The sequence below is a fragment of the Diprion similis genome, chromosome 7 (assembly GCF_021155765.1).
Source record: "Diprion similis isolate iyDipSimi1 chromosome 7, iyDipSimi1.1, whole genome shotgun sequence".
In the NCBI taxonomy this organism is placed as follows: domain Eukaryota; kingdom Metazoa; phylum Arthropoda; class Insecta; order Hymenoptera; family Diprionidae; genus Diprion; species Diprion similis.
The window spans coordinates 5,636,848-5,661,100 of record NC_060111.1 but is presented as its reverse complement, the minus strand read 5'-3'; the positions used below and the strand labels follow the sequence as shown (position 1 = coordinate 5,661,100).

Here is a 24,253-nt window from a genome sequence, read left to right as displayed (position 1 = left end):
AACGACGGGGAGGGAGGGGGATCAAACGGCTAGACACCAGGCGGAAACGAGAGAGAAGAAAATCGTGTAAAGAGGCCGAGGAAAATCGTGACCCTCAAAAATCTCTCGCGACGTGGGAGGAGGAATTAAAGGGTCCCGTGATTACATTAGTCGTCACGATCCATATTCGGTAATAGACGAACGAAATTTTATATATTCACGCGTACATATATATATATATTATACATAGAAATTTGAACGAGGCTGAAGTTATAGCGACGTGAAGGTGAACGTATCGAAAGGTTGACAGAAAAGTGGCTGTTTTGTATGTATACCTTTGGAATAATCGAAGAATTTAAATTTATAAAATCTGAGTTATTTGTTGATGGTTTATTAAAGGTTTAGGAAATCGGGCTGAAGTTTCTGTAAACGTTATTGCGATGATGAATCTTTGGTAGAAAAACTCGTTACTTAGAAAGTTTAAAGTTTATTACCTGAAATTTAAAAAAAGTGTTTAATTAAAGTTTGAATAAAATTTAGATTTTGTAAAAATTTAACTTCTTTCACTCAATCTAAAGGTGTTGAAACAGTAATTTTTTGTTTCGACGTTTCGATACGGTGACTTTACTAACTTCAACCTCTTCAAAATAACGAATTTTTCCAAATCAACGTCATTGCTAATAACGCTGAAAACTTCAGCCTGATGAATTCGAATCTTTCATGTCATGTCGTTTCGAGAAGGGAACGGATTTTCGGTACATATATTTGATATGTTTCAAGACACCTGATGGTCTGACACACCTTTCCACGAGCGTATGGGTGTGATAACGGGAATATTATGCCAACGTTAGGGTCAAACTTGAGGAGGAGACGAAACCCCAAGGATGGAGATGGAAAAACAGAAGATACGTGCCTCGTGCCGCATGCCTTTCGCCGATGCGGCGATGCAACGGGATTACGACGAAAGGAAGGAAAGAAGGGAGGAAGGGAGGAAAAGGAGGTAGAGGAGAGAAGGCTTTTCCACTTTTCCTTGTCGATAAATTCCTCTTCCCTCCTTCTTTTCAACTTCAACTTCAACTTCAACTTCAACAACGTTACGTGCGCCTCGCGATTATGACTCTGGTATCGATGTCAGCCAGACTCTGACCTTTGATTAATCAAGCAACTATGCAGAGCCTGCGTTGATCGGATGCTGGGCATATTATATGAAGCTGTGGGCGCAGCAGCGGCATAACAACCGCAGCGTTTCAGGCTATACCGATTGCATAATGTGTAATTGTCGTTTCAACTAAGGTGCAGGAACAGAACACTTTTATACGCGCACGCGGTAAACTGTTGTGCATGTGGCTAATTGCGTAACAGGAGTAGTAGGTACAGAACGAATAGCGTTTTGTGAATTAAAGCCGGCTTGAATTACGGTTTGAATAACCAGCGACGAGTGGAGGAACCAACGAAACGAAAGAGAAAAAAAAATAAATAAATAATATGATGAATTCGCTTGGTTTTTCCTGAAACACGAACCGACAAGCTCGAGATCATATCGATATTTCTACGTAGTTGAAATTTTTCTCGAAACACACCTCGGTTGAATTATCAAGGAAAACACGTTGCCTCTGCTGCGTGCGCAGATGATTAAAAGCGCCGTGTCAATAGGCACACACATGTCTGTAATATTGCAAAGCAATTGGATCTGAAAAATCTTTAATAACGATGAAATATACTCGTCAACGATAATAAACCACGTTTGAATAGTAAAATAGATAAGAATCGATTATCTCTATGTTTTGTAAACATCCAGGCAACAACGCTGAGGACTTTTTTTCTTAAGCCGCCTCTAATGACGATTACTGAGTGAAGAGAAACGATGAATATACGGAGAAGGCGCGCGCGCGCCTAGAAACGAAGTGCAGCATAACGAAATGCATACGTATCTATATACGTGCGTTTATTAACTGCCGCTGACTGTCGCAGCGTACGCGATCAGGTGTCGGCATACGGACTTTGAATGCAACGTATTCGCTGTCATCGACATAGCGTCGTATGGGAGTTTTTATGGTGGGACATGTGAAGAAATGTGCGACAATAATTGATTGCCTCGTAATTTTCTCGAGATATTAAACGAAATCGATGATGATAAAGTAAGATTGTTTTCATGCCATAACTCACCTTTTCCTTGGCTCTCCCAGCGTGTTTTTGCACTGTTTTTGCGATCAACGCACCCTTACTTTCTGCCATATTTATAGTTGTGTATTATTATTATTATTGTTATTATTATTATATATCCCCGGCGAGGAACAGGATACCGATATATGTGTAGACGTATTAATAATAAATAAATTTAAAAAAAAACAACAATAACAACAACAACCTCCGATGCGGATCACAAGCCGAACTAGACTGGTCCTATCCCACCAATCCGCGACTCAAGTGCACTGACGGAAGTATCAAGAAATACTGGAAATGAAGGCAGCTGAGGGGCGGCCATATTGGTTAGTCTCTATATTCGACGCCAGGGAGCGCCACCCGCTGTCCTTCGCGCTTGACGCCTTGACGGTATTGCTCCCTCTATACGGGTGTCATCTGCGAGATGAGCTACGCGGGAAATTTGAATCACGGAGATAGCGACTGGTTCGTAAGTTTGTCAATTCTGAGTTATTTTGAGAATTGATGAGAGAATTTGAACACGCTTAGCTGTGGGTAATTTCTGTGACTAGTACTCTGCGGGTAAGTGGGCTTCAAGGACTTCTGGGGCTATAAGAAACCGGCTCAGCCTTACGGTAGCTTCTTTATCGGTGGAAGCCGTTAACACGCTATCCTGTAACATACAAAAACCTCATTGTCAACGACCTCTTTAGGGTAACCGTCATTAACTGTTTTCCGGCAGCGTTTTTTGTAACGGTTTACTAGATCTGCATGGGTTTGGGGGTAATAGCAGTGTCACGTATTATCAACAGAGTAACTAACTGCGCCTATAAAGAGAAGTTCTTCATTATTCACAACTGTTGCATTGTGTTGCATGCAAAAGTTGGTAACAAACCGTCGACACTGTGAGATTAAAAAATTCATTCCGCAAAAAAAAATATTCACTTTAGTGATATTTACGCGAAAAAAAAGACTCCCTAGGAAGGAGGCAAAGCTAGTTACGAACTCGGTGGCGCAAGAGAGATAAAAAAATTGCCGAAAGCACTATAAGCTAATTTCAAAACATTTCGATAATCTCGGCCTTTTAGCTGATTGTGAGATCGGAGTGTCTAGATCAAATTCTGATTATATTAGCATTTTTAACTAATCCTCATGTTTTACCGAACACCTGAGCGGTATAACTTGACTAATCGAACAGAGATATTCTAAAAAGAGAAACAATAAAAGAATTGAAGGACTGTATGAATACTAAAATCATTTATTCGAGATTATAAATGAAAATTATATCACATATAGTATTTTTTGAGGTATCACTCGATTTATGTATTTATTTTTTGATTCTTATTTTTAAACTTTAATTACAAAATTTTACACTTTCGAACACGTGTTAGTCCTCATCACTATATTTTTATCAGCTGAACTTCTGAAAACACAAACAATCTATCCAGTTATACCATCAAGTCCATCAACCTCGAGTAGGAGGAGCGAATAGATTGTGTAGCACGACTTTTGTAGCGAATCACTTCCTGTAATACTGGCTCGCGTGAAAGCTCGCCAGTTAGATTCAATACTCCAATTCCGGCTTCTAGCCTTGATATTGAATCGGGGGACCAAAAATCAGACATATCTTCTCCGATAAAACCTATGGCATCACTGCATCTCAATTTCTTAGGTATATTACTAACCAATAGCGAAGCATTTCCAGGTGCTCGATAGTCTTGTCGTTTGTTAGAAATGAGATTTGGTAGTACCCTGCCAATTCTTGAAGACACCAATCTCTCAACATGAAGCACATCACTTCTCAGTGAGTTGCTATCATATGACTCAGGCATAATATCTTCGGGATTCAGTAACAAGGGAAAATCCTTTGAATATTTTCTATCTCCCCAATTTGCTCCTGGTATAGGATTACGTTCATAGAAATATAGGCGTACATCTAACGGTGTTTCAGGGTTGGAAAGAACCTCAACGATACGTCTGAGGGTGAAAAATGTCACCAGAACAGGGTCATATTGTTTCCATGTCGATTTTAATTTCAGAATCCTTGGCACATATTGTGTGCCTTTGCATTTGAAGGGTCCAACTGCATGGATCAGATTCGTCAAACATGCAAATTGTGTACCCATTGTTAAGACTTGCCGAATATACTCTGCATCAATTTCAGGGTTCTGAAAGTTCTCCTCATTTCCTCGAATTGATGCCAAACTTCTTGACATGCTGATCCTAACCTCTAATTGTAGTAACGACATTCTGTATAGAGGCCAAACTTTCATGTCCAGTTCAAGTAGGCCGTGCCTGGTGATCAAATCGAATATGCGTTTGCACATATAACCGATTCCACGTGTGGACACCGGAAGAGTTATTGGTACTTTCTGCATTGGCACTTTCTGTGTACGGCCACACATTTGTAGTTCAAGAAAACTCGTCTCAACCCTGTCTCAACCTCATCAGTCGAGTCGCTACATAACCTCAACAGTGTTTGACATGCCGGCACAAGACTCACTGAACTCTGTTCCTAGTCCCCTATTGGTGCATTCCGACATTAGCTCCCAGTACTTCAACAATATTTTATCTCTTGCGCTGCCGAGTTTGTGAGTAACTCTGTCTCTGTCCTAGGGAGTTTTAGTTGGGATCTAGTGTCTATGCCGAAACATCCCTACATATACTCTGAGAAAAAGTGATTCACGATTTTCCACCGTGGCACCCCCTAAAAGGTTTGTTTATGATTATATCACAGATGTAAGAAATATATTCTTACGTCGATGATTTGTAAAAGAAAGATTCGATCAAAAGATGAACGTCCTACGTTATGCAGAAGATCATGCTCATATAATTTTTCAAAGCCGGTAAAAACTGCTAAGTCGGCGAGCGAACCGTAAATCTGACAATTACTCAAATTCCTTTTAAAAAAACTTTCAAATAATTTTTCCGCCTATTTTTTCTTCGGCAGCTTTCAATTTCTTCTCAAAGGAGGAATTCATCTAATCTGGCAACAAAAGCGTTGACTGAAACGTTAAAAGTAAACAAACCGCGGTTGGCTACGTTGCCATGGTGACAACACTTGACATGTTACGAAAATGACGTCACAGCGTCGTTGGCCCTATGCCCTATAAGATGGCGGCGATTCCACTGTTTCATATTTGTTCATATTGCGCTACGCCATTGAAGAAAGACGTACATACATACATACAATATTCTTTGGCTACGCTGAGCAGCTCGATCGTCTATGCAATGTAGTTACATATTAGTGGAAGAAACACGCTGCAGCTCTTCAATTATTTTTCTTTCATGAGATTTGTATTCAGTCCAAGGATTACGATCCATAAGAAATAATATATCGAATGTTTATTTTTCTAAATTATAAGTATTGGGTTATAACTAGTTTATGAGATTGAATTAACAATGAAAAATTCGTCAGTTTGAGACCCAAAATGATACTGTAATTAATTAAGTAATAAAATAAAAAATTTGTTTGAACGTATTTAGCTTCCAGTTGTCATTTTTATGAATATCGCACTTTACCTAAGATATTAAATGTATTTACTCTGTGTGACGAAAAACGGATTATCGAATCAAATATTTATAATTTTGTTGCCTCGAAGATTTAACGGTTTTAAAACTGAACCTATAAATGAAACGAATGGAAACCAAGTTGAGGAACTTATTACGTAAATGTTTTAAATTTCGTTGCGCAGCCAGTAATTAAAGCGTAAATGTAATTTCTCGTCGATGCATTGCTTGCGGGATTTCATATAATGATAATTCATTCGTATTAACAATTTATTAGGAACAAAATAATCTAGAAAATGGAATACAAAAACATAAAATGCGCACAATATACGTGATAGGTAATTATTACTTAATTCATAGGGTATACACACATAACGATAAAGTAATAATTATAGATATTATTGTCTACAGCATATAAACATAGGAATACGCGAAGAAACAGAAAAAACATCAATTTTTTGCTATTAAATGATTGACGATGAAATAAAAAAAAAAAAAAAAAAAACTACATCAGGTGAAACTCGGATTAAATACACCAGACACCAAGGATTCATTTGTAAATGGTTTTATTAATAAATTATTTTCTCTTATCTTGTGATGAGGGTTGCTCAAAATAAACAAACTTGACGATAAAAATTCATTTTAACAACAGAAACAGACAGACAATACACGGATGTAATGTAGGTACTTGGTTAATGCAAGGTGATGGACAAAATTTATTTCTTAATTAAATGGTCTATCCGAAATCACAATTGACAAAAGTATAACTTGCGTCGCGGAACGCGCGGAAATATCATTATCATTATTACAATTATTGTTGTTGTTGTTATTTTTATTATTATCATTATTATTATTATTATTACTATTCTGATAATTGATGTTTTTATTATTATTAGTATTATTATTATTATTATTAATATTTATAAGTCGATTATTCCAAACGAATATACATACACACGTATACATATGTATATACGATCGATTCCGCGCGAGCCGCAATTGCAAATTACAGATATACATATCGTGATTTTCATTTGTTTCCTTTGTGTTTCTTTTCTTTCTGTTTGTTTTTTTTTTTTTTTTTTTTTTGTGAATTTTTCCCTTCTCTCTTTCACACACGCACGCACGCACGCACACACACACGGATTCATGTACATACTTGTACACATAATATGTATAGTTAATAATCCATTGTAGTAAGTATACCTAATATAAATTTGTTTTTTTTTTTTTTTTTTTTTTTTTAATCTTGGAAAAATTGGATAAGGCCATAATATAACCAATTTGGCAGGCAAATTAGCGCCATTTCCTCGAATCATTATCTACGATATATTTTTTCTCAAACGTTTTCTTCACTTCTCTTCTTTTCGGTTGTTTATTTATTTTTTTTTCATTTTCTTTTTTTTTTCTATATCAAGTTTTGCTTCTCCTTTTGTTTTTGTTCTCATGAGTTTTATAAAATTTCGATTCTCACTCACTCGCATTTTCACTCTGTACAATTCCGATCTTTTACTTTTTGCACTAGCATGTTGCTGTATAAGTCATGTGGTCGAGTAGTCGGTCTACGAATTGTCTTACTACAGTCTCGCCGATAGCTGCGTCATACGTTCTTCGTACATCCTCATCCTCTATGCACTCATCTTACACTCAGCCTGCACAAAGTTCTTCTGCCTGAAACGTATTACTCCATGTTAAATAATCGCTTTAATACCTCCCCGATATCTCTTTCTCTCTTTCTTTCTCTCCTCCGCCCTTCGTCCCTCCCTCTCTCACGGTTCCTCTTTACAACCCTTTCACCCTGTGCCTAGCTATCTTGCCCTTATTTTCTAGACTTTAAACGCCCATTGTCAAGTCTAACGGTATAATATATTTGCATGTGTATATCCATACACTCACAGTCACACACATGCACAGATGTATTGCACGCTGTGCGAATAAGCACAGATGCAAACATTGGCTGCTTCTTCATCGTAATACGATCGTAATCTATCAATAATGATAATGACAATAATAATAGCAATGAGAATAATAATAATAATAATAACAATAATAATGATAATTATTCATTGTATTCACGCCATTATGCCTTGCGAGACGACGAATAAACGCCTGATTATTTTAGAGACAGAAATAAAAGGAGTGTTCATCGACACATACACATGATCAATATCTCTCAATGTAATAAAAGGAGTGTTCATCGACACATACACATGATCAATATCTCTCAATGTATGTAACAATATTCGTTATGTTTTCTCTTCTTCAGATATCTTTCCAGTTGTCCTCATTTTCAGAGTTTCTTTAAATAACTATAACTGCGAGCCTCGGTGTAAATAATACTACTCTGTGTCACAAGGCAGGAGGACCAATGTTCTCTTCAATTGCTTGCTCGATCTAATGGTGGAAGAATCATGATTCTCAAATCGAGATTACGCCTGAACGCGTTGCTGACTTGAAACATGACCAGAACAATTGAATCATTACCCGGTTCATATTTTATTACGAAGACAATATGCAAACGTCTTTCCCTGTCTCTCCAATTTCCACTGCAAAAATCTTTCTTGATAGAATGTTAGAGAGACTTACGGGTTTTCCGTCTCTCTGATTGGTCGTTCCTCTGAATCTATAAACTTATCCAATAACGCATGTTCTAGTACTTGACCAGCACTCTTTGTCAAGGGCATGGAAGACAACGCTTCCGATATCTTCCAGAAGGAACTACCATCTCAGGAGGAACAAAATGTGGGAGGAATAAGATTTAGTCTTCCTAATCTCCAAGAAACACACGCGGAGAAATTCGAAACTCAAATGGAAGATGATACAAAGAATGCATCTTCAAGACTATTGTACAGTATAATCTCAGAACCCGCCAGGCATCCGACCAAAATCTACTCCAACTTACTAACGTACAATCCGTTCTTTTTTTTTATGCTCTAAAACTGAGGTGCCTCACAAAAAATGATCGCAGTCCGATCAAAGCTCATCTAGTAAGATGTGTCTAAGTACCATGAATAACAGTGTCAGACAGAAGCCGTGTTCAGAGAGCTTAGGAACACACTCTAGTCAAAACATTCAGAACTGCACGTTAATAATAGTGGACTGAAAATCTATAGAAATTTTGGATTGATATTTGTTGTATGTCGTGAGACAAGCAGATAGCCATATAAATGAATTTTTAGAAGCAACGAATAAGTTTGTACACAATGGAATTACGGCTATAGCGATTTTGATTCAGTTACAATCTTTTCATTAGATCGTTTACTAGTTTGCTTTCACGCGAATTTTCAATTCGAGATTAAGTGAGGACAAATTTTTGCAGCATTTTTCTATTTTCTGTCTCTGAAACTATCTTTCACATTGGCATGAATTACCTGAAACATGAGTGTTATAAACCTGTACAAAATTTGTTGATCCTCATTTTTTTCTAGATTTATCAACTAATAATAATAATAATAATAATAATAATGATGATGATGTATTTAAAATGTAACTTACGTAACCTTAGTACTGATTAACGACGGCTGCATACCAGCATGACCAGCTTTGGCCGACCGGAGCTAACAGACAAATACGCTCCCCTCCGAGTGTAATACACCGCTTTACCACATGCCTTAGACAATCCGATAATATCCTTGATTTCACTTACCATTCCTCCATACTAAGCAACACTTCTAATTCTCTAATTATATACTCTATATAAAATATCGTTAGTATAACTAAAACGTGTTGGGTCTAGCTGGAATGCAGCCCTATGTATGCCTGCTTCATATTTCTTTTTTTTCTTCATTTTTCCTCCTTTCTCTCTCCTTCTTCCTTTCCTCTTTTGCGTACAAATACCCATATCCATATTCAATTCATATTCGTATATAGTTATCCTTAATCTTATCAAATTCTCGCTTACGCATTAAACCCTATACATTTGTAGTTGCGCGGACGAATACCCCCCTCCCTTCCGCCCCTGTCCCTTCCTCAAGTCAATGAATCAATGATAAATTCACATCACTACATGTAGTCTGTCATTGGTCGGTCGATTGGTTTGATTTCCAGCTATTCACTCGGCGGCGTAGTTATTGATATTTATTTATAAGAATTTTACACGGCGTCTCATTTTCCACGGCTTCAATTACTCCGGAGGGCAGGGGGTTCTAGTTCCCCACCTCGCCGCCATCCTCGTGTTTTCTTTTCTTGCCTCGGGCAGGTGAAGCTGCTGTATAATAATAATTAAACGTTTGTTTATCATTCTTTAAACTATGTCTGTTATAATATGAATTTGTTATTACGTTAGTCTATGAAAAGACAATAATATATAAGAAATGGAAGCACGTAAGTATCAAATGAGAAAAAATAGCAGGTGCTGTTTGAGCTGGAAAATGCTCCACTATCCTGCGACCTGCTATCTGATATTATACGTTAATAATAAATTAAATTGCAACATTTGTGAAGGACCACTGGTTTGTTTCCTAACTATTTTACAGAAGTAAGAATAATAAATTGATAAAGGAATGCATTTCATGCTACTGAATCTGTAAATCGAACATCTTTGCACAAGATTGTTAAGATATAGGTACTTTAAAAAGTGAAAATAGTTTTGCTTATACGAGTCCAAAAATTTGGACTCTCATTCTCGTTCTTGAGATGATTATGAAATTCAATTTTTTACAAATCGTAATATGAAAAGAATTTGCGCTAAACACGAAGTAGATGGTTTTTTTTCTATTTTTTTAAATCCATAGTAATGTAAATCTTTTTATTACGTTTACGAACGTTGCTATGTTTTCCAACTTTTTTTTTTTTTTTTTTTTTTTTTTTTTTTTTTTATATACCTCTAAGTTATACTAAGAAAGCCTGTAAATATTAATGTCAAATCACTGTTCAGAAACGTAATTATTTCTATGATCAAGCTTTGATTAGATATAACTATTGTTGATTCAAATTTTTTGATTTGAAATGGAACTCTATAATCATGACAAATTTCGCAGTTAGTGAAACTCTGAGAAATTACGATTCAAGCAATAGAGATCATCGAAAGGTTTCCTACCTTCGTCCTCTTCTTGACCATCCTCCTCATCAAGGTCATCGTCGTTCTCCTCAGCATCCTCTTCCTCCTCTCCTCCGATATAATCCTCCTCATCACTATCATCCTGTATTTGAAGATCAATTACATGATTTGGAAAATGAAACATGTGGCAAAATTCAAGTTTTCCCATAATTAAGACACGAAGACCAAGTGCTTTCCAATATTGCACATAGAATAGTGTTTTGTATGATTTAGAACGTGATATTCATCATGAGTCCATTAGAGGTCAGGTAGATACATTGATGACATTTTATGACACATATTGCAACTCTTTGAAGTCAAACTTTTAGATAAATGTCTTGAGTAGAATCTTCTCTCAGTTGTGTGCAGTATGAGAAATTAAGTGTTAATAAAAAAGCAATAAGACACCGCAAACTTACGTCCAAGTAATCTTTGTATACACTATCCAAAGCGACAACCTCTTCGTCTAAGTCGTCGTCGTCTTCCTCGTCTGAAACTAAAATATTGCCAATAGTGTTACCAAATACGATATTTCAATAGTTTTGATAATGACTTAATCTCTACCAACAATTGCTTCAAAGATTTAGTAGGTGTATTATTTCATGGAAGTTTCTCTAGAAATGATTCACTCAACTGTTTTGACAATCGGTAGAATCTTCAAATTTTCCAGAAAATCTCTTATTCATCAGCGTACAAAGGAGAATGAGTTTTTAAAATCATTTATTGACATTTACGTACTAGTTCTGATGTGTGTCTTATGCGTACTGTTTACACAAGAGCAGAAAATTTCGACACTAATTTGTTTGTAAACTTTTCACAAAGAGAGGATAAAAATAATATGAAATCTTTCAATACTTGTGCAAAATTCTCTAATATTTTCAATTTTTCCAAATTGATGTATATTCCGCATTAACAATACTTTGCATACCTTCGTCGCTGTCATCTTCATTGGCATCACCGTCGCAGTCATCATTTCCATTCACTTCATCATCTTCACCTTCACTGTCATCAACCTCGCGATCGTTGACATCGAATCTGAAACCACCAAATGGTATAATTCGATATTAACGATGACAATTCACTTGTTGACATCCAGAAAATCTAATACTATGAAGATTATCAGTCAAACTTCTACGGTGCTAGTGTAATTGAACAAGTGAAATAGTTCTTTCAATCTTAAGACTGAGAACAAGTTATTTTCAGAGCGAATATCGAGGAAAAAGTTACTGCCACCTTTATTTTTTTGCGTCAATGTTGATATTTGTCATTCATACTAACTGGTGGCTACACACTTATGGCATATAATACAATTATATTAAATAATTGAGAAACATACCCATCGAGATACTGTAAGCTGGGGATAAGGCTGAAAACCTTTTCCCTGTAATTGTCCATGCATGTTGCCTCATTGTTGAACAGGTCCAAACTCTTCAGGTTTTTGAACTCTTTCTGTAAAAAATTAACAATCAATTTAGGTGCTGCATTTCCTCAAGCAAACAGGAACTTAAAGAGAGATATTTGTCGAAACTGTGCTTACCAAGGGTTGCAGCGTGTCAAGGTCTTTGATTTTGTTTCCACTGAGGTTAAGGTGAGTCAATTTAGGGCTGGTACTTAGAAGGGACAAACCTCCAGAGATTCTGTTGTCGCTCAGCTCCAACTGGTGAAATAAAGATCAGTAATTAGTATTCAGGTACGAGAAAAGTAATGAAAAAAAGTAATGAACAAAGCACATCACAATAATAGGATTATAATCTTCTACTCAAGTTTGAGGGCTACGTTTTCAGTTATGTTATAAATGTCCAACGATCTAGAATGAATTACCTTCTTCAGATTTGGTAACTTAGGAAATCCCTTGAGACTTGTGAGGCCCACATTAATGAGACTGAGTGAGTTCAGAGCTACAAACTCGTCGGTCAAACCTACAATGTTTGTACTCCTACAATTGTCCAGGACAAACTCTGTTATCTAAAAATGAAAAAATAACAATTAAGTAATGAACATATCAGAACGAACATGTCTCAGTATTTGCTTTAAAATGCCGCGAGTACAGTTTGAAGCTTGATTACTCAGGTTTTATCGATTTAGAATCCGAATCTCAATGCTGTAGGTTGTACATCATCAACTAAAACTTTAAGAAACTAAATCCCAGGTTTCTGTCTTTCAAATTTCTTAAGAGGTTCATCTACGATCGTCGTCCTTCCTACCCTTTCTATGATCGATAAACAAGAAGAGAAATTAATAATGATAGTTGCAAATTTGTAACAAACTTTCAAATTCTAGACTTCCCGTGATATCCAGATTTTCTATACATAAAAAGAAAACGAATGCATGACACGGAGAATTTTATCTGAAATAAAACTAACTACCACAAGTTACTCTGCCCATGGTTATTATAGAAAAACATAAATCAACCTGCGAATATAATAACAAAGACAAATTCTAGTGCCGAGTAATGCTCAGAATCGAGTATTTGTTATAGTATAGTTTAGTGATGGTTGGGAAAAAGGACAATGTTTTAGAATTCTAATCTACTCTCCTCAGTTTCCTCAGTTCTACCGATCTCAATGAAATTTTGATAAAAACCCTGAAACATTAGCTAGTTTGTAAAGACAAGATAAAAAATTTTCCATCTTATACAATATGTAAATAATCGCCTAGAGACATGAATCTGTAAATGATAAAAATCTTATTGGTAAAAAATTTGTTTAGAATCAGAGAAGATCGACGCCGTACGGCGGAGAGGAAACGAATCTGCGCAATTAATCCGCATCCTACAAACGTGACTTCGGCACGAGGCAGGCACGGCGAGAACGAACCATGCACAAACTCATAATGTATAATGTGTATTTGAATAGGCAGGTATAAGATCAATTTTCGCTAAAGATGGGACTATTTTATTGATCGGAGTTAAGAGAGTGGGGCACACGCCGCGTCACGTTTAGCGGCATCACGGAATATCAAGCGAGGCGCGGTAACAGACTAGCCACGGCACGCGACGCTCGGTCAAACATAATGAAAAGATGAATAAGTAAGTACATAACAAGGAGAAGCGAGTCTTGGCTGCACCGGGTGAAATTTCGTCTCTAGCTTCCTGGGCGCGTGGCGTTAATATAATAAAGCCAAGAAAACCTCCGCATCGAAGAATTATTATCGGCATTGATCAGATGGCGCAGTATACAGAGCCGTCCAGCACGGAGCGAGATACATAAGTAATTACGTACATGTACATACAAAGTTGATCAGAGCAGTGTGGGAAAGAGAGGGGCGGGGTCGTAGAGGGGGACGAGGAGAAGAAACTGAGCAGCCGTCGTCGAAGCTTCGAACGAACGAACGAACGAACGAAACGGAACGAAACGAAACGAAACTGCTGCAATTGCCGAACGACGGGCTGACGCCCACGTGACGAAACGAATACATGTATCCAACTCTCGAGATGTTACAACCATGCGGAGAAACGACGACTCTCGACCAAGTACTTTTTACAAACCAAATGAAATAAATTTTCTGGGGCAGATCGATTCCGAGTCGAAGAAACAACGTGTTGAGGAGAGCTCGCGACCGGATCCAAGCATTCCGAGCGTGTAAACAAGGCGTTGTTTCCGATCGGATCTGCTATGCTTGCGAGGTGCCTCAGTGCCGCCACTTAGCGTAGCGCCGGCATCAACCAGCGGCAAGTGGACTCGTCCAATATGGCCGCGAGATCCACTGGCCGGCGGTAAAAATTGTTGTTAGAGCGACTTAAAACACGAGTGACTATTGCGCAAGCATCGGTCGTTCCGACGTCCGATATGCCTTGTTTTAATCGCAGCAGTTTTCCCGTCCGTCGTTTATTTTCGCGCGCATTTTCTCTCATCGTTACTTGCGGCCGATGCTCCTCGCCGAATAAGTGTCAATATGATCGATTTCACTCTGCGGTTCGAAGTAGAACGAAACTGAATTTTCTTGCCATTTTTCTCCCTCGCCTTTTTGTTTACGCCTGCAGATACGAGAGGGGGAGGGAGAGAGGGAGCGAAGAACGCGGCAAATCTAATAAGCGTTCAACATGTCTGCCCTCCTCGTGTGCGGTTCGAAGCCATGGCGGCGTCCATTCGCACGCGCATCTTCACCTCATGGCACGAGAAGCCGCACGCAGGCAGCGGGACACCCACCCCCGGCTCGCTTGCAGCGTCTAAATACCCGCCCGGCAAATAAGAGAAAAAAAAAAAATGGAAATTTATTTGAAATGATTATCATCGGCTAATTCTTTGCAGCGATAGCATATTCGTTACAGAGTTCGAGAGAACTCGATCAAACGGGCAGCGTTGCACGCATGCACGTATGTACGTAGATACAAATACATGTACGAACATGTACAGGTATGTATATACGTTGCATATGTTACTCAACAAATAAGCATCATGGCGCGGCGTGTCGTATGCTGCACAAATTAATTGACACTTGACACACGCACAATCGGACTACATAAATTATCGTTTTTCAAAGTAATTTGGTTAATTCGTAAATTTATCTCCCCCCCTCTCCCCCCCGCCGCCCTGAAGCCGCCATCGAAAATCACTTGTACACGGACTTTGGGAGGACCGGGGACGAAATACTTCGGGTAATCTACGGACGTAATCTGTCCAATGTTTCCGTTCGTGTGCGCATACGTAGGATAAGTTTTATTGAATAAATTCATTGTCGCGGGGATAAATGGAGCAACAGCGTTGTAGCGTAGGTTATCCCGAATCCCACCGCACACGCCACATCACAGACCTGCAGCAGTAAATGAATACCTGCCATTGGTCGGAGGCATATGTTCCCCTCTTTCGTGTCGGAAAATATTTATTTATTTATTTATCAACAACGCGCGGAGCAACAGCGCGGTTAGTACATTAATAGAGAGGAGATGCTGCCGCGTTCCCGGAGGTAAATTAATCCAGCACGAATAATTTTACGGACAGGTGTGTGCGAGCGGTGGCTAGATTAGGAGAAGAAAATTCGAGAATTTAGAATTCCTTTAGCACGCATGAAGGGGTGAGAAGAGGAACGTGGATCCCGGAAGCAGTGCGAAATTCTTCTTCCATATGCAGAAAATATTTGCCCTTGAAACAGCCATTCGAAATGGGGGAAATAAGAGTGGTTGATGCACCCGGTAGTGGGTACAACACACACGTATGCCTGCGACGAGTAGCGGCAGCGGCAGCGTGTTAGAAGCGAGACACTCGATGCGAACGAACTACGCCATGCCCGAAAGGAGGCTAGCTGCTCCAAATTACACGTACGAGGGTTAGAAAAATTGGCTATTGATCGTAACGATTGTTATCGAGCAGATGATCCAAGGGTGAAATAAACGGGAGAAACGAAAGGAAAATTGGGGCACAAATATAAGGGGGGGAGAGGAGGGGGGGGGGGGTTGATCAACGAGCACAATCAGGCATGGATAAAAATAAGATGGTAAATTAAAAACATTGAGGATGAGGAGAAAGGGGAAGGAAAAAATAGCGAGCAAACGTAACGTAAAAATGCGTGAGGACGAGATGGACACAGAAAACTCGTTACGATTCTGCAACGATGGCTGTAGGATAGATAAAAGTGAAAGAAAGAAGAAAGCAATCGCATAAGCGACGAACGAGCCCGCACGAGTGCGATGCGTTGAATAGTAAAATAAAATCTATGGAATCTTACTTCGCCTGGGTTTTTACCCCGCTTCTCAAGCTCTATCCGTTTCTCCATGGCCGGCAGTTAAACGCGAGTAAAAGTATACAACACCGCACTAAGTTATCACTGCACCGCGCTACGCTGCGTCGTAACAACGTCGTTGTCCCGAGTCTCCGCAACCTTGCTTGCTTTCAAACCGGGAATGACGGACGGACGGGTCGTCGCCAGTCAGACAGAGCCACCGCACCGAAGAACCAACCCAACGGCGGTTCGATCCTGGCCTAGCGGCTAGAGGGGCCCCCCCACAATAACAACCTCGGAGGCGGGAAATGCGGGAAACGAAACACATGTCTGGGACTACTTTCGAAGCGACCAATCACCGAGCGGCTTCCATCGCGGCGCCAGTGTCGCCAACTGTCGGCGCCGAAGCGCACCAACAAGGTGTAGCACCGGTAGACTACGTTTTTTATTTCCCCTCCTCGGCCACTTCGCCCTCATCTTTCCCTGCTGAACGAGAGTGATGAAAATGCACGATGTCGCGGGCGAGAAGATTAGTTCTGGTGAACGGTTTTTTTTTTTTTAAACCCTCATTTTCATAACTTACAAACGACGATCACAGCTGCATAATTTTCGAGAGAAAAGCTAACTCGAGTTATCTGCATTGTTACGTAAGATTCAATCGACTCTACAGGCTGACCGATGCGGCACGGTCGCCGGTAATTAGCACTCGACACAGCGCTTCATGCGTGTAATACGTGTGTAGGTACGTGTAATTGCAGCGCTAATGCCGATAAAGCGTTAACCAAGAATCGATGTCTCGTCGCAAGAGGGGAAGAGAATTGGAATAATATTGTTTTTTTTTTTCACTCTCAATTTAACTTTATTTATACATGTATATGATTTTTTATACATTTTTCAGCTTAGACGTTACATTAATGTAACGTCGATTTCACGTTGTTGTGAAAAATACCTGGTTGGTTTTTATTTTTCTTAATTTCTACTCGACATATTGTGTGATTTTTATTCGTTACTGCGATTCTAATTACTTTTCTTACCACGAACCGAACGATTTTCAATGAGGATAAAAATATGCCTGTTTACGTGTACTTTTTGCCGTACATCGTTTTGAATGAAGCCGACAAGTTGTGGATTTTATTAAACCAGACATTTATCATACACGATTATCGTACGATAGTTCTGATGGTACAGCAGTTGGTTGTAACATTTATATCGATCATTCAAAAAACGGATATTGTGAATAGATTCTTCGCAGGCGAAGAACTTGCGAGAAAAGCAAACGCCGTGCATCTGCGCATCGCATACGCGATGCACCTGCGCAGAACAACTTAAAATATGTATGTACACACAAACAAGAATAGGTATACACCGATGAACCGATGGCATACCTACGTGTAGCTAGAAAGTAAGGTGGAAGGAGTGAAGGACCGCTCTGACGTCCATATCACATCAAGAACAACCCCTTCTAAACTCCTATCACTCGTCTGATGCATGCGGTAATTCTGGATCAAACAATAGTTGAAGACGTTTGGAGTGTAATAGTTTGATAAAAGTAGTTCATTCATGGATGCGTATTAATCGGGTATGGTTGTAATCCTATTTATATTATACGTATGCCGCATTTGTGTTGTAAATTGCAGTCAACCTCAAAAGACTGTCCCATTTGTATAATCTGTGAAATTTAATGTGGGTTGATATCAAATAAACATATTCAACGTTAATTACTTCTTCATTGCTGTTTTTCTCTTCCCCAAGTTCAAGGACGTTGGGTTAGCTCGCTGCTGCAGACTGAAGCATATGCAAGTGCTTTTTCATGAGAAACTAAATGTTAACTGATTGTGGAACGAAATTACCACAATTTGAAATTTTAAATACATCGGATTTATATACGGGATGAATTCAACAGGAAAACAGTATAACTTTATGAAAGTTTAGAATTATTAAATTCTTCTTCGTTCGCTGAGTACGTCTTTCATAATTGAGGGTTCCTAGCGCCACAGTTTATAGTATATTGTCTTATGAATGGCAATTATGTAAATGGTTAAAGACTAACATGTATTACAATCATACAAATGTGGGTAGTTGAAATCGAACGCTATTAGGGCGAGAGTGACGTTTCCGGATTCGATAGGTGCACGCGGCTCAGCTTTTGACGTAATTTATAAGAAAATGTTTGGAAAAAATACCGAACTCTAAAAATCATGTCACCTGTTTTTCAACGATTGATATTTTTCCTTTATTGTATCCGACAGCAAAGGAATATCCTAACCTGAAGATTCCCTCGTTGCCCACATTACAGATTACATTTTGTAACCATCTCACGTGCGGTCACGTGCGCTTACTTATTACTTACCCAAACACTTTGAAATGTCTCCAAATATTTCCACCAATAGCAGGGCGAAGATTTGCGATAATGCATTCACCTCAGTCGAGATTTTTTACCACAGTTCCAATTTCCACCACCAGATAGTGTATGGCCCAGTGAACATGCGAGCCCGCGAAGTGTTGGTCATTTTGAATCTGCCCATTTTTTCTCTGCTGTGATAATCAAACAGTACATAGAAAGAAGAAAAATAACATTTGTCGAATTATTGGTTGTTTTTTATAAGTGTCCAACCAACATCGTAGTATTTTGATGCGAAATGCCGTTATTCAAATGCCAAGAATCACAACGCATTAAAGAAAGAAACAAATGAATGCAGTTCTTCGTATAGCACGTACTTCATGCCCGCACGGCCCCTCCACATCGTCGATACGAATATCGAAACTCGAACAGGCGATTGCGCTCGATCACAGCCAACTTCACTCGACACTATCACATGATCGTAGTTGGGGCAGAGCAGGGTTAGGTAGAGGTATTATTCATTCTTCAATTTATCAGATTCTCAAGAAAGTAGAAAAAATGTTCCGGCAGATATTATGCGTGGCTGTCACGTTAGCTGCAGGTAAGTTGTCGATATTAATTACCTCAACATTACGTGGTTATAAATTATATTTTATCGCCCCGCAATGACTGATGGTAAAAGGGGGTGTGGCGTGTCAGTAAATGCTGGACATATCCTAATTCCGAGCAATTTGTGTAAATATTCATTGTGGAGTATGTTTCACCACCTTTTCTCTATTTCACCGTAAAAATTATTTTACGCAGTTCAAGCCGCTGGGGAACTCACTATCTTGCACAGCCCAGAGAGTGTGACGTTCCGTGGAGAAGAGGAACTCAGTCAAACCGTGATGACTGAAGTTTTCACTGCAGCGCTTGGAAACACTCCAAAACTGGTGCGTTACTAGCAGGAAAATGAGCATCGATTCTTTGCCTATGATCCAACCGTATTACTGATTCTAAGCAACTTTCATAAGACAGCATTTTTTTTCAGAGAGCTGGTAGCTTATCGTAACATTTTTTGGTTGCATGATTACTCTCGTTACTATATTTTTTGCAATTGCATTGTGTGATCTGTAAATTCGTGTCAGTTGAGTATAGGGTGATTTGTTTTTTGAATTTTCATTGCGGTTAATTAGACTATCCTATTTATCCAAAAGCTATTTCAAACCCGATGCTCAGCTTTGTATGATTGTAGTACTATATAATTCTCTGAAAATTTGTCAACAAATTAGAGTCTGTGAGTATAATTTGTGTTAATATATTTAGAGTAGAAGGGTTAGCAAATATTGATACATGAAAGGAACTGTTTAATTTCATGTCTCACTGCCTAATATGAGAATTTAAAATAGCTTGATATGTTTCGTGATGATAAATTTTTCCAAAAATTGGCTCAATTTTTCTAACTACTGTATTGATGTATATCATACCAATTACCTGAAGTATCGCCTTACGAAACAACGAATAATTGAAGTACACCTCAAGATATTGTATGGGACTTGTGAATTGCATCTAACTAATAGTTAATTTTTATCTTCCTGATGAACAAACAAGCATTAAATTTTATGAGTAATCTAAAACAGTGAAATCTTGTTCTCCAGAGAAGCTCGTGGGATGGAATGGCAATCAACGACATCTTTGATCTACCTGAGGCAGTAGTCGTTGTTGCCGTAGAAGGTGTGAAGTCCATTGAATCACCCAGTGGTAAACATTACCCTCTGATCGAAGATGAGTCAGAAGAAACGACATGGCAAGCTTTGAGTGGTCGTCTTGAAGAGCGTGACAAATCTAAAACGCTTATCAGAATTAATCTTGAAGATGGCGTAGATGCTGTATGTATTTCATAAATCGAGCAAATTATGTAGCAGTTGTGATTTTATTATATTTCATGTCAGAGTGTCGCTTGAATGGGGAATCTGTCGTGATTGTATATATTTTATGGTCATTTTCCAGCTGGGACAATCCGTTCTTGGGGAGTTGAAAGTTACACCAATCGATGAATCATCTTTGAAATCGCTTAGTGTAAAAAATAAGTGGGACAGAGAATTTTTGGAACAAACACAGCTGCTTGACGCTCTCACAAAGAAAGTATCGCAAGAAATAACTGTCGATGACAAAGCAGATCTTTACTGGTTCGTCGTCTCCGCACTTCCGGCTGTAATCGATGCTCACAGAGATCAACCAGCTGCAGTTAAAGAAGCTTTCGCTATTCTCAATAATGCTCTCAGCCGTCTCAGTAGCGCATTCATGGATGCTTACAAAGGAAAGGTTTGTTTACGGTCCATTGTGTTTATCTAGTTATTTAATTTAACTGTTTATTGAAATCACATGCTTTTTTCTCGTGGTGATGACTCGTAGCTGTAAATAGATTATTTCAAAAATCTAAAATCTGACGGCCAATTTCAAAGTTCATTTTGTAATAGAATCTTTATGTAAAAATGAATAGAAAAGAGTTTGCTTATAAAAGAAACAAAATTAAATATAGATTGTTTTTTCTTGTTTGTTTTCCGTCAGGTAATCATCGCTGCATTTACAAACGATGCCTCTCATGCTCGACACACGCGTGCTGCAGGAGACGAAGTTACTAGAAGCATTGACAATATAACGGTCAGTAGAACGTATTATTTATCGAATAGTTAGATGTTAATGATTCATAGATCGTCAAAGATTCTTATCTTATCACATATAAATAAGAAAAACGACATTATATTGAGAATTTCTAGAAGGGAAATCAGCAGCTCATATGTAATGATGCAAAGTCTGGTGTGGTATTTCAGCTTTTGAAGAAGCTGCTGATAAAGCTGGCTGGTTGGATTCACTCCTCACTTCGTCTTTGCCTTCTTTCCATCTCAGAATCGTTACCCAGCCAAATATTATACTAACGACTCAATCTTTTTACTGATCAATTCTTTTATTTCATCCAGCTGTATCCTGGTTAATAAATCCTCTAGCAGTCGTAACCATCTTACTAGATCTTCTGTTTCATTCTATTATCACGCCACAACTTTGTTTACACCTCAAAACTCTAAATGCAAGGCTTCACTTCTCACAATCACACATTTATGTTGGCATTTTTGTAGAGAAACTACACGTTATGCAAATCATTTTGATTTTTGTACTTCATCTTTTCATGAAAGTACATAAATCTTGGGATCGTATGAAAACTTTGCCTATTATTAATACAGCAATAATGTGGTGCAAATTACTGGTGTAAACAAAGTCTTGGCGCACACGGTGTTGGCTTGAACAGATCGCATACTTCACAGGTTGCTAAGAACAACTTTCTATCGCCTAACTTGTACGGTAATCATGAAGGTTTATCTTTGGATAAAATTTGAACAAATCGTCGAAGACAACCAATCTCAAGCGTTTTTAGTTTGTTTGTTAGAGATTCAGTTTGTTATTATTTACGTTTATCATCCTGTGAAACTAGAACGATTATTATACCAATATTTTAAATAATGTTATGTTACAATCCTATTCCTCTAGTGAGAAAAAAAACTGTTGAACCGTAACAATTGTACAGTTTTTAGCTGATTGTTATCTGGATCAGTGATACGAGCATGCCACATTATTAGTATTCTCTCTTTCTTTCTATGCTTAAAACCAGTGTTTCTTTACTCGTATAAATCTGCATGTGTTACTTATGATTATTTTTTCATTATTTAGATATTTGCTTACTAGATTTTAATAGTAACTTCGAACTTTGTAGTAGTCGCAACTACATATTTGTCATACTATTGTATCTATACTACTCTCCTGTATACCTGCATTGAAGATGTTCCCTTACCTTTATTACCTACATAGCATTTGTTAATATTAGCCATAAAATTTATCTCTTTGTCTACCACCTTTTACTTCATCATTCACTGTGCTGCATTTGTATTGTTTTCTACAGTCTTTTTATCTATATATTTAACTGTCTAGTATTAGTAAGAATTTTATTTAATCACGCTACATAGATACTTATATGACTTAGTATGCAGTATAAGGTAATGAAATGCAGTGAGAAAATGACGTAGACAATATTGTTTAACATTGGTAAGTACCCAAGTATTAGAACAAAAGCTTGAGAAAGATTGTTCAGAACTAGTAAGTATATCACAAAACACGTTAGGACTGTCTGTTGTCTGTTGCAGGTTGCTGACGTCAACCCCTCCAAAGAGTATGACGAAACTTATCCTGTCATGTTCACCATCTTCCTGTGGTTTGGAGTAGCCTTCGTCTTCTCATTGATCGCCATTTGCAGTATGTTTTTTATTTTGTTGTCATTCAATTTAACATCACACAAAGAATCGGTGATTTCACATTTTTCAACCACGTTGATATTTATTTTTTAATTTTCGTATATTTCATAATATGCTCCGAATATTGTTTGACTTTAAGTAGAGAAATATTGACTTCAAGACTGCGTAAGAGAGTAATAGTAGAGTTTTTAATATTTTTAATAATCTAACCATAATTATTAATCTGTTTGCACAGTTACTATCGCTGACATGGATCCGGGACGTGACTCGATCATCTACAGAATGACCTCCAACAGGATGAAGAAAGATAATTAAATGTGAAAACATCCATCAGTGATATCGAAGAATCGTGATGTGGAAAGAAATGTCCGCTTCAAAGTGTGACACAATTATAGTTGCTAGTAAATTGTAAATTCCATATTTATAAAATGTATCAATATTGATTTAATCATTAAATTCGTTTCCAACACCTTATTCGAGTTTGAGGAAAGTATTAGAGTGACTTTACCATCATCAATGAGGAATCGTAGGTAACGAGGATACGTCATACCACAGCCCATTGCCCAGTATTCCTTGTCGTTAAACATAACGTAATATGGTTAATTTAATAAGTTCATACCTCGAGTTTAAATGATAAGTATAAATATGTTAATATGTAAGTTTAGCGATCAATGTATGTAGATATTTAGCACGAAGGTGAAGGAAGTAAATAATATGTCTGTGAATTATGTTATTTAGGAATGGATGATGATGATGATGATGATAACTATAATAATAATATCATGTATATTTCATAGTAATATTTAAATTCAATCTAGATTGCCGATATTCTATGTTAGTTGTCAAATAAATTGAATCGACACAACTTGGAACGCATCGTAATTAAAACTGGCTTCTTTCCCTACGATCTGATCAATTCTCTGATTAAGTTGTCATTTTTAACTCTACGCTTTACTACTAGTAGAACCGTATACAATTGCAAGCAGACTTTTCATTTCACCTGTAAAACATTTGACAAATATTGAATTGCTAACTTCAACATCTATTCAAGCTCAAATTAAAATTCGACCTTTTCAATCGTTTCCACACCCCAAGTTCGTGTTTTCAGAAATGTATATTAGCAATAAGTTTTTTCAACCGTTTAATGTCAGGATTCAAAAGTTATCGGTAATATCACACAATAAATTTGATTCTGTGAACGAGCTAAAAATAGCATTTAATTTAGCATTTTAATTGCAGATAAGTTCCGGAAATTTTTCGGGAGTTCGATTTTGACTTCTTACAATTTTCTTTTTCTTACGA

At 37.8% G+C, this 24,253-nt stretch overlaps 3 protein-coding genes across 11 annotated transcripts in view; 1 reads left to right on the top strand and 2 right to left on the bottom strand.

Moving 5' to 3' along the window:
* The window catches only part of LOC124408282 (myc box-dependent-interacting protein 1), a 42,327-nt gene extending 39,930 nt beyond the window's left edge, over positions 1-2,397 (bottom strand). For 3 of the 4 annotated variants that reach the window (XM_046885120.1, XM_046885121.1, XM_046885122.1), the window contains exon 1: positions 2,146-2,396. In XM_046885120.1, coding sequence (XP_046741076.1) covers positions 2,146-2,214 — 69 coding nt within the window. In that variant the 5' untranslated portion in view covers positions 2,215-2,396. Of the gene's footprint in view, positions 1-2,145 lie in introns of all 4 variants that reach the window. The other variant, XM_046885123.1, reaches the window with a different exon arrangement.
* Positions 2,398-5,197: 2,800 nt separating this feature from the next.
* Positions 5,198-23,270, top strand: LOC124408283 (ATPase H(+)-transporting accessory protein 2). Of its 3 annotated transcripts, XM_046885124.1 has the most exons (7): positions 19,112-19,269; positions 19,473-19,600; positions 20,306-20,536; positions 20,658-20,972; positions 21,219-21,311; positions 22,844-22,952; positions 23,187-23,270. In XM_046885124.1, exons 1-7 carry the CDS (start codon positions 19,227-19,229, stop codon positions 23,264-23,266), a joined length of 999 nt encoding a protein of 332 aa, XP_046741080.1. In that variant the 5' UTR covers positions 19,112-19,226; the 3' UTR covers positions 23,267-23,270. The 3 variants fall into 3 exon arrangements, with proteins under 3 accessions (XP_046741082.1, XP_046741080.1, XP_046741081.1); XM_046885126.1 differs by lacking the exons at positions 19,112-19,269; positions 19,473-19,600 and adding an exon at positions 5,198-5,203 and having other exon boundaries at positions 20,308-20,536; XM_046885125.1 differs by lacking the exons at positions 22,844-22,952; positions 23,187-23,270 and adding an exon at positions 21,482-21,847.
* LOC124408285 (acidic leucine-rich nuclear phosphoprotein 32 family member A) lies at positions 9,020-16,600 on the bottom strand. 4 transcript variants are annotated; one of them, XM_046885127.1, is made up of 8 exons: positions 16,334-16,600; positions 12,491-12,634; positions 12,207-12,326; positions 12,006-12,118; positions 11,598-11,704; positions 11,089-11,165; positions 10,655-10,772; positions 9,020-9,838 (listed from the first exon to the last, which is right to left on the bottom strand). In XM_046885127.1, exons 1-8 carry the CDS (start codon positions 16,379-16,381, stop codon positions 9,777-9,779), a joined length of 789 nt encoding a protein of 262 aa, XP_046741083.1. In that variant the 5' UTR covers positions 16,382-16,600; the 3' UTR covers positions 9,020-9,776. The 4 variants fall into 4 exon arrangements, with proteins under 4 accessions (XP_046741083.1, XP_046741084.1, XP_046741086.1 ...); XM_046885128.1 differs by having other exon boundaries at positions 9,020-9,835; XM_046885130.1 differs by having other exon boundaries at positions 9,020-9,835; positions 10,670-10,772; positions 16,334-16,599.
* Positions 23,271-24,253: the final 983 nt, after the last annotated feature.

Coding starts and splice junctions, on each gene's coding strand:
- LOC124408285 (XM_046885127.1), bottom strand. CDS start 16,381: ATGGAGAAACGGATAGAGCTTGAGAAGCGGGGTAAAAACCCAGGCGAA. Junction 11,705..12,005: donor AGCTTACAGTATCTCGATGG/GTATGTTTCTCA, acceptor TGGTGGTTTCAG/ATTCGATGTCAACGATCGCG. Junction 9,839..10,654: donor CGAAGGTAGGAAACCTTTCG/ATGATCTCTATT, acceptor ATTATTATACAG/CAGCTTCACCTGCCCGAGGC.
- LOC124408283 (XM_046885124.1), top strand. CDS start 19,227: ATGTTCCGGCAGATATTATGCGTGGCTGTCACGTTAGCTGCAG. Junction 19,270..19,472: donor GGCTGTCACGTTAGCTGCAG/GTAAGTTGTCGA, acceptor TATTTTACGCAG/TTCAAGCCGCTGGGGAACTC. Junction 22,953..23,186: donor CTCATTGATCGCCATTTGCA/GTATGTTTTTTA, acceptor CTGTTTGCACAG/TTACTATCGCTGACATGGAT.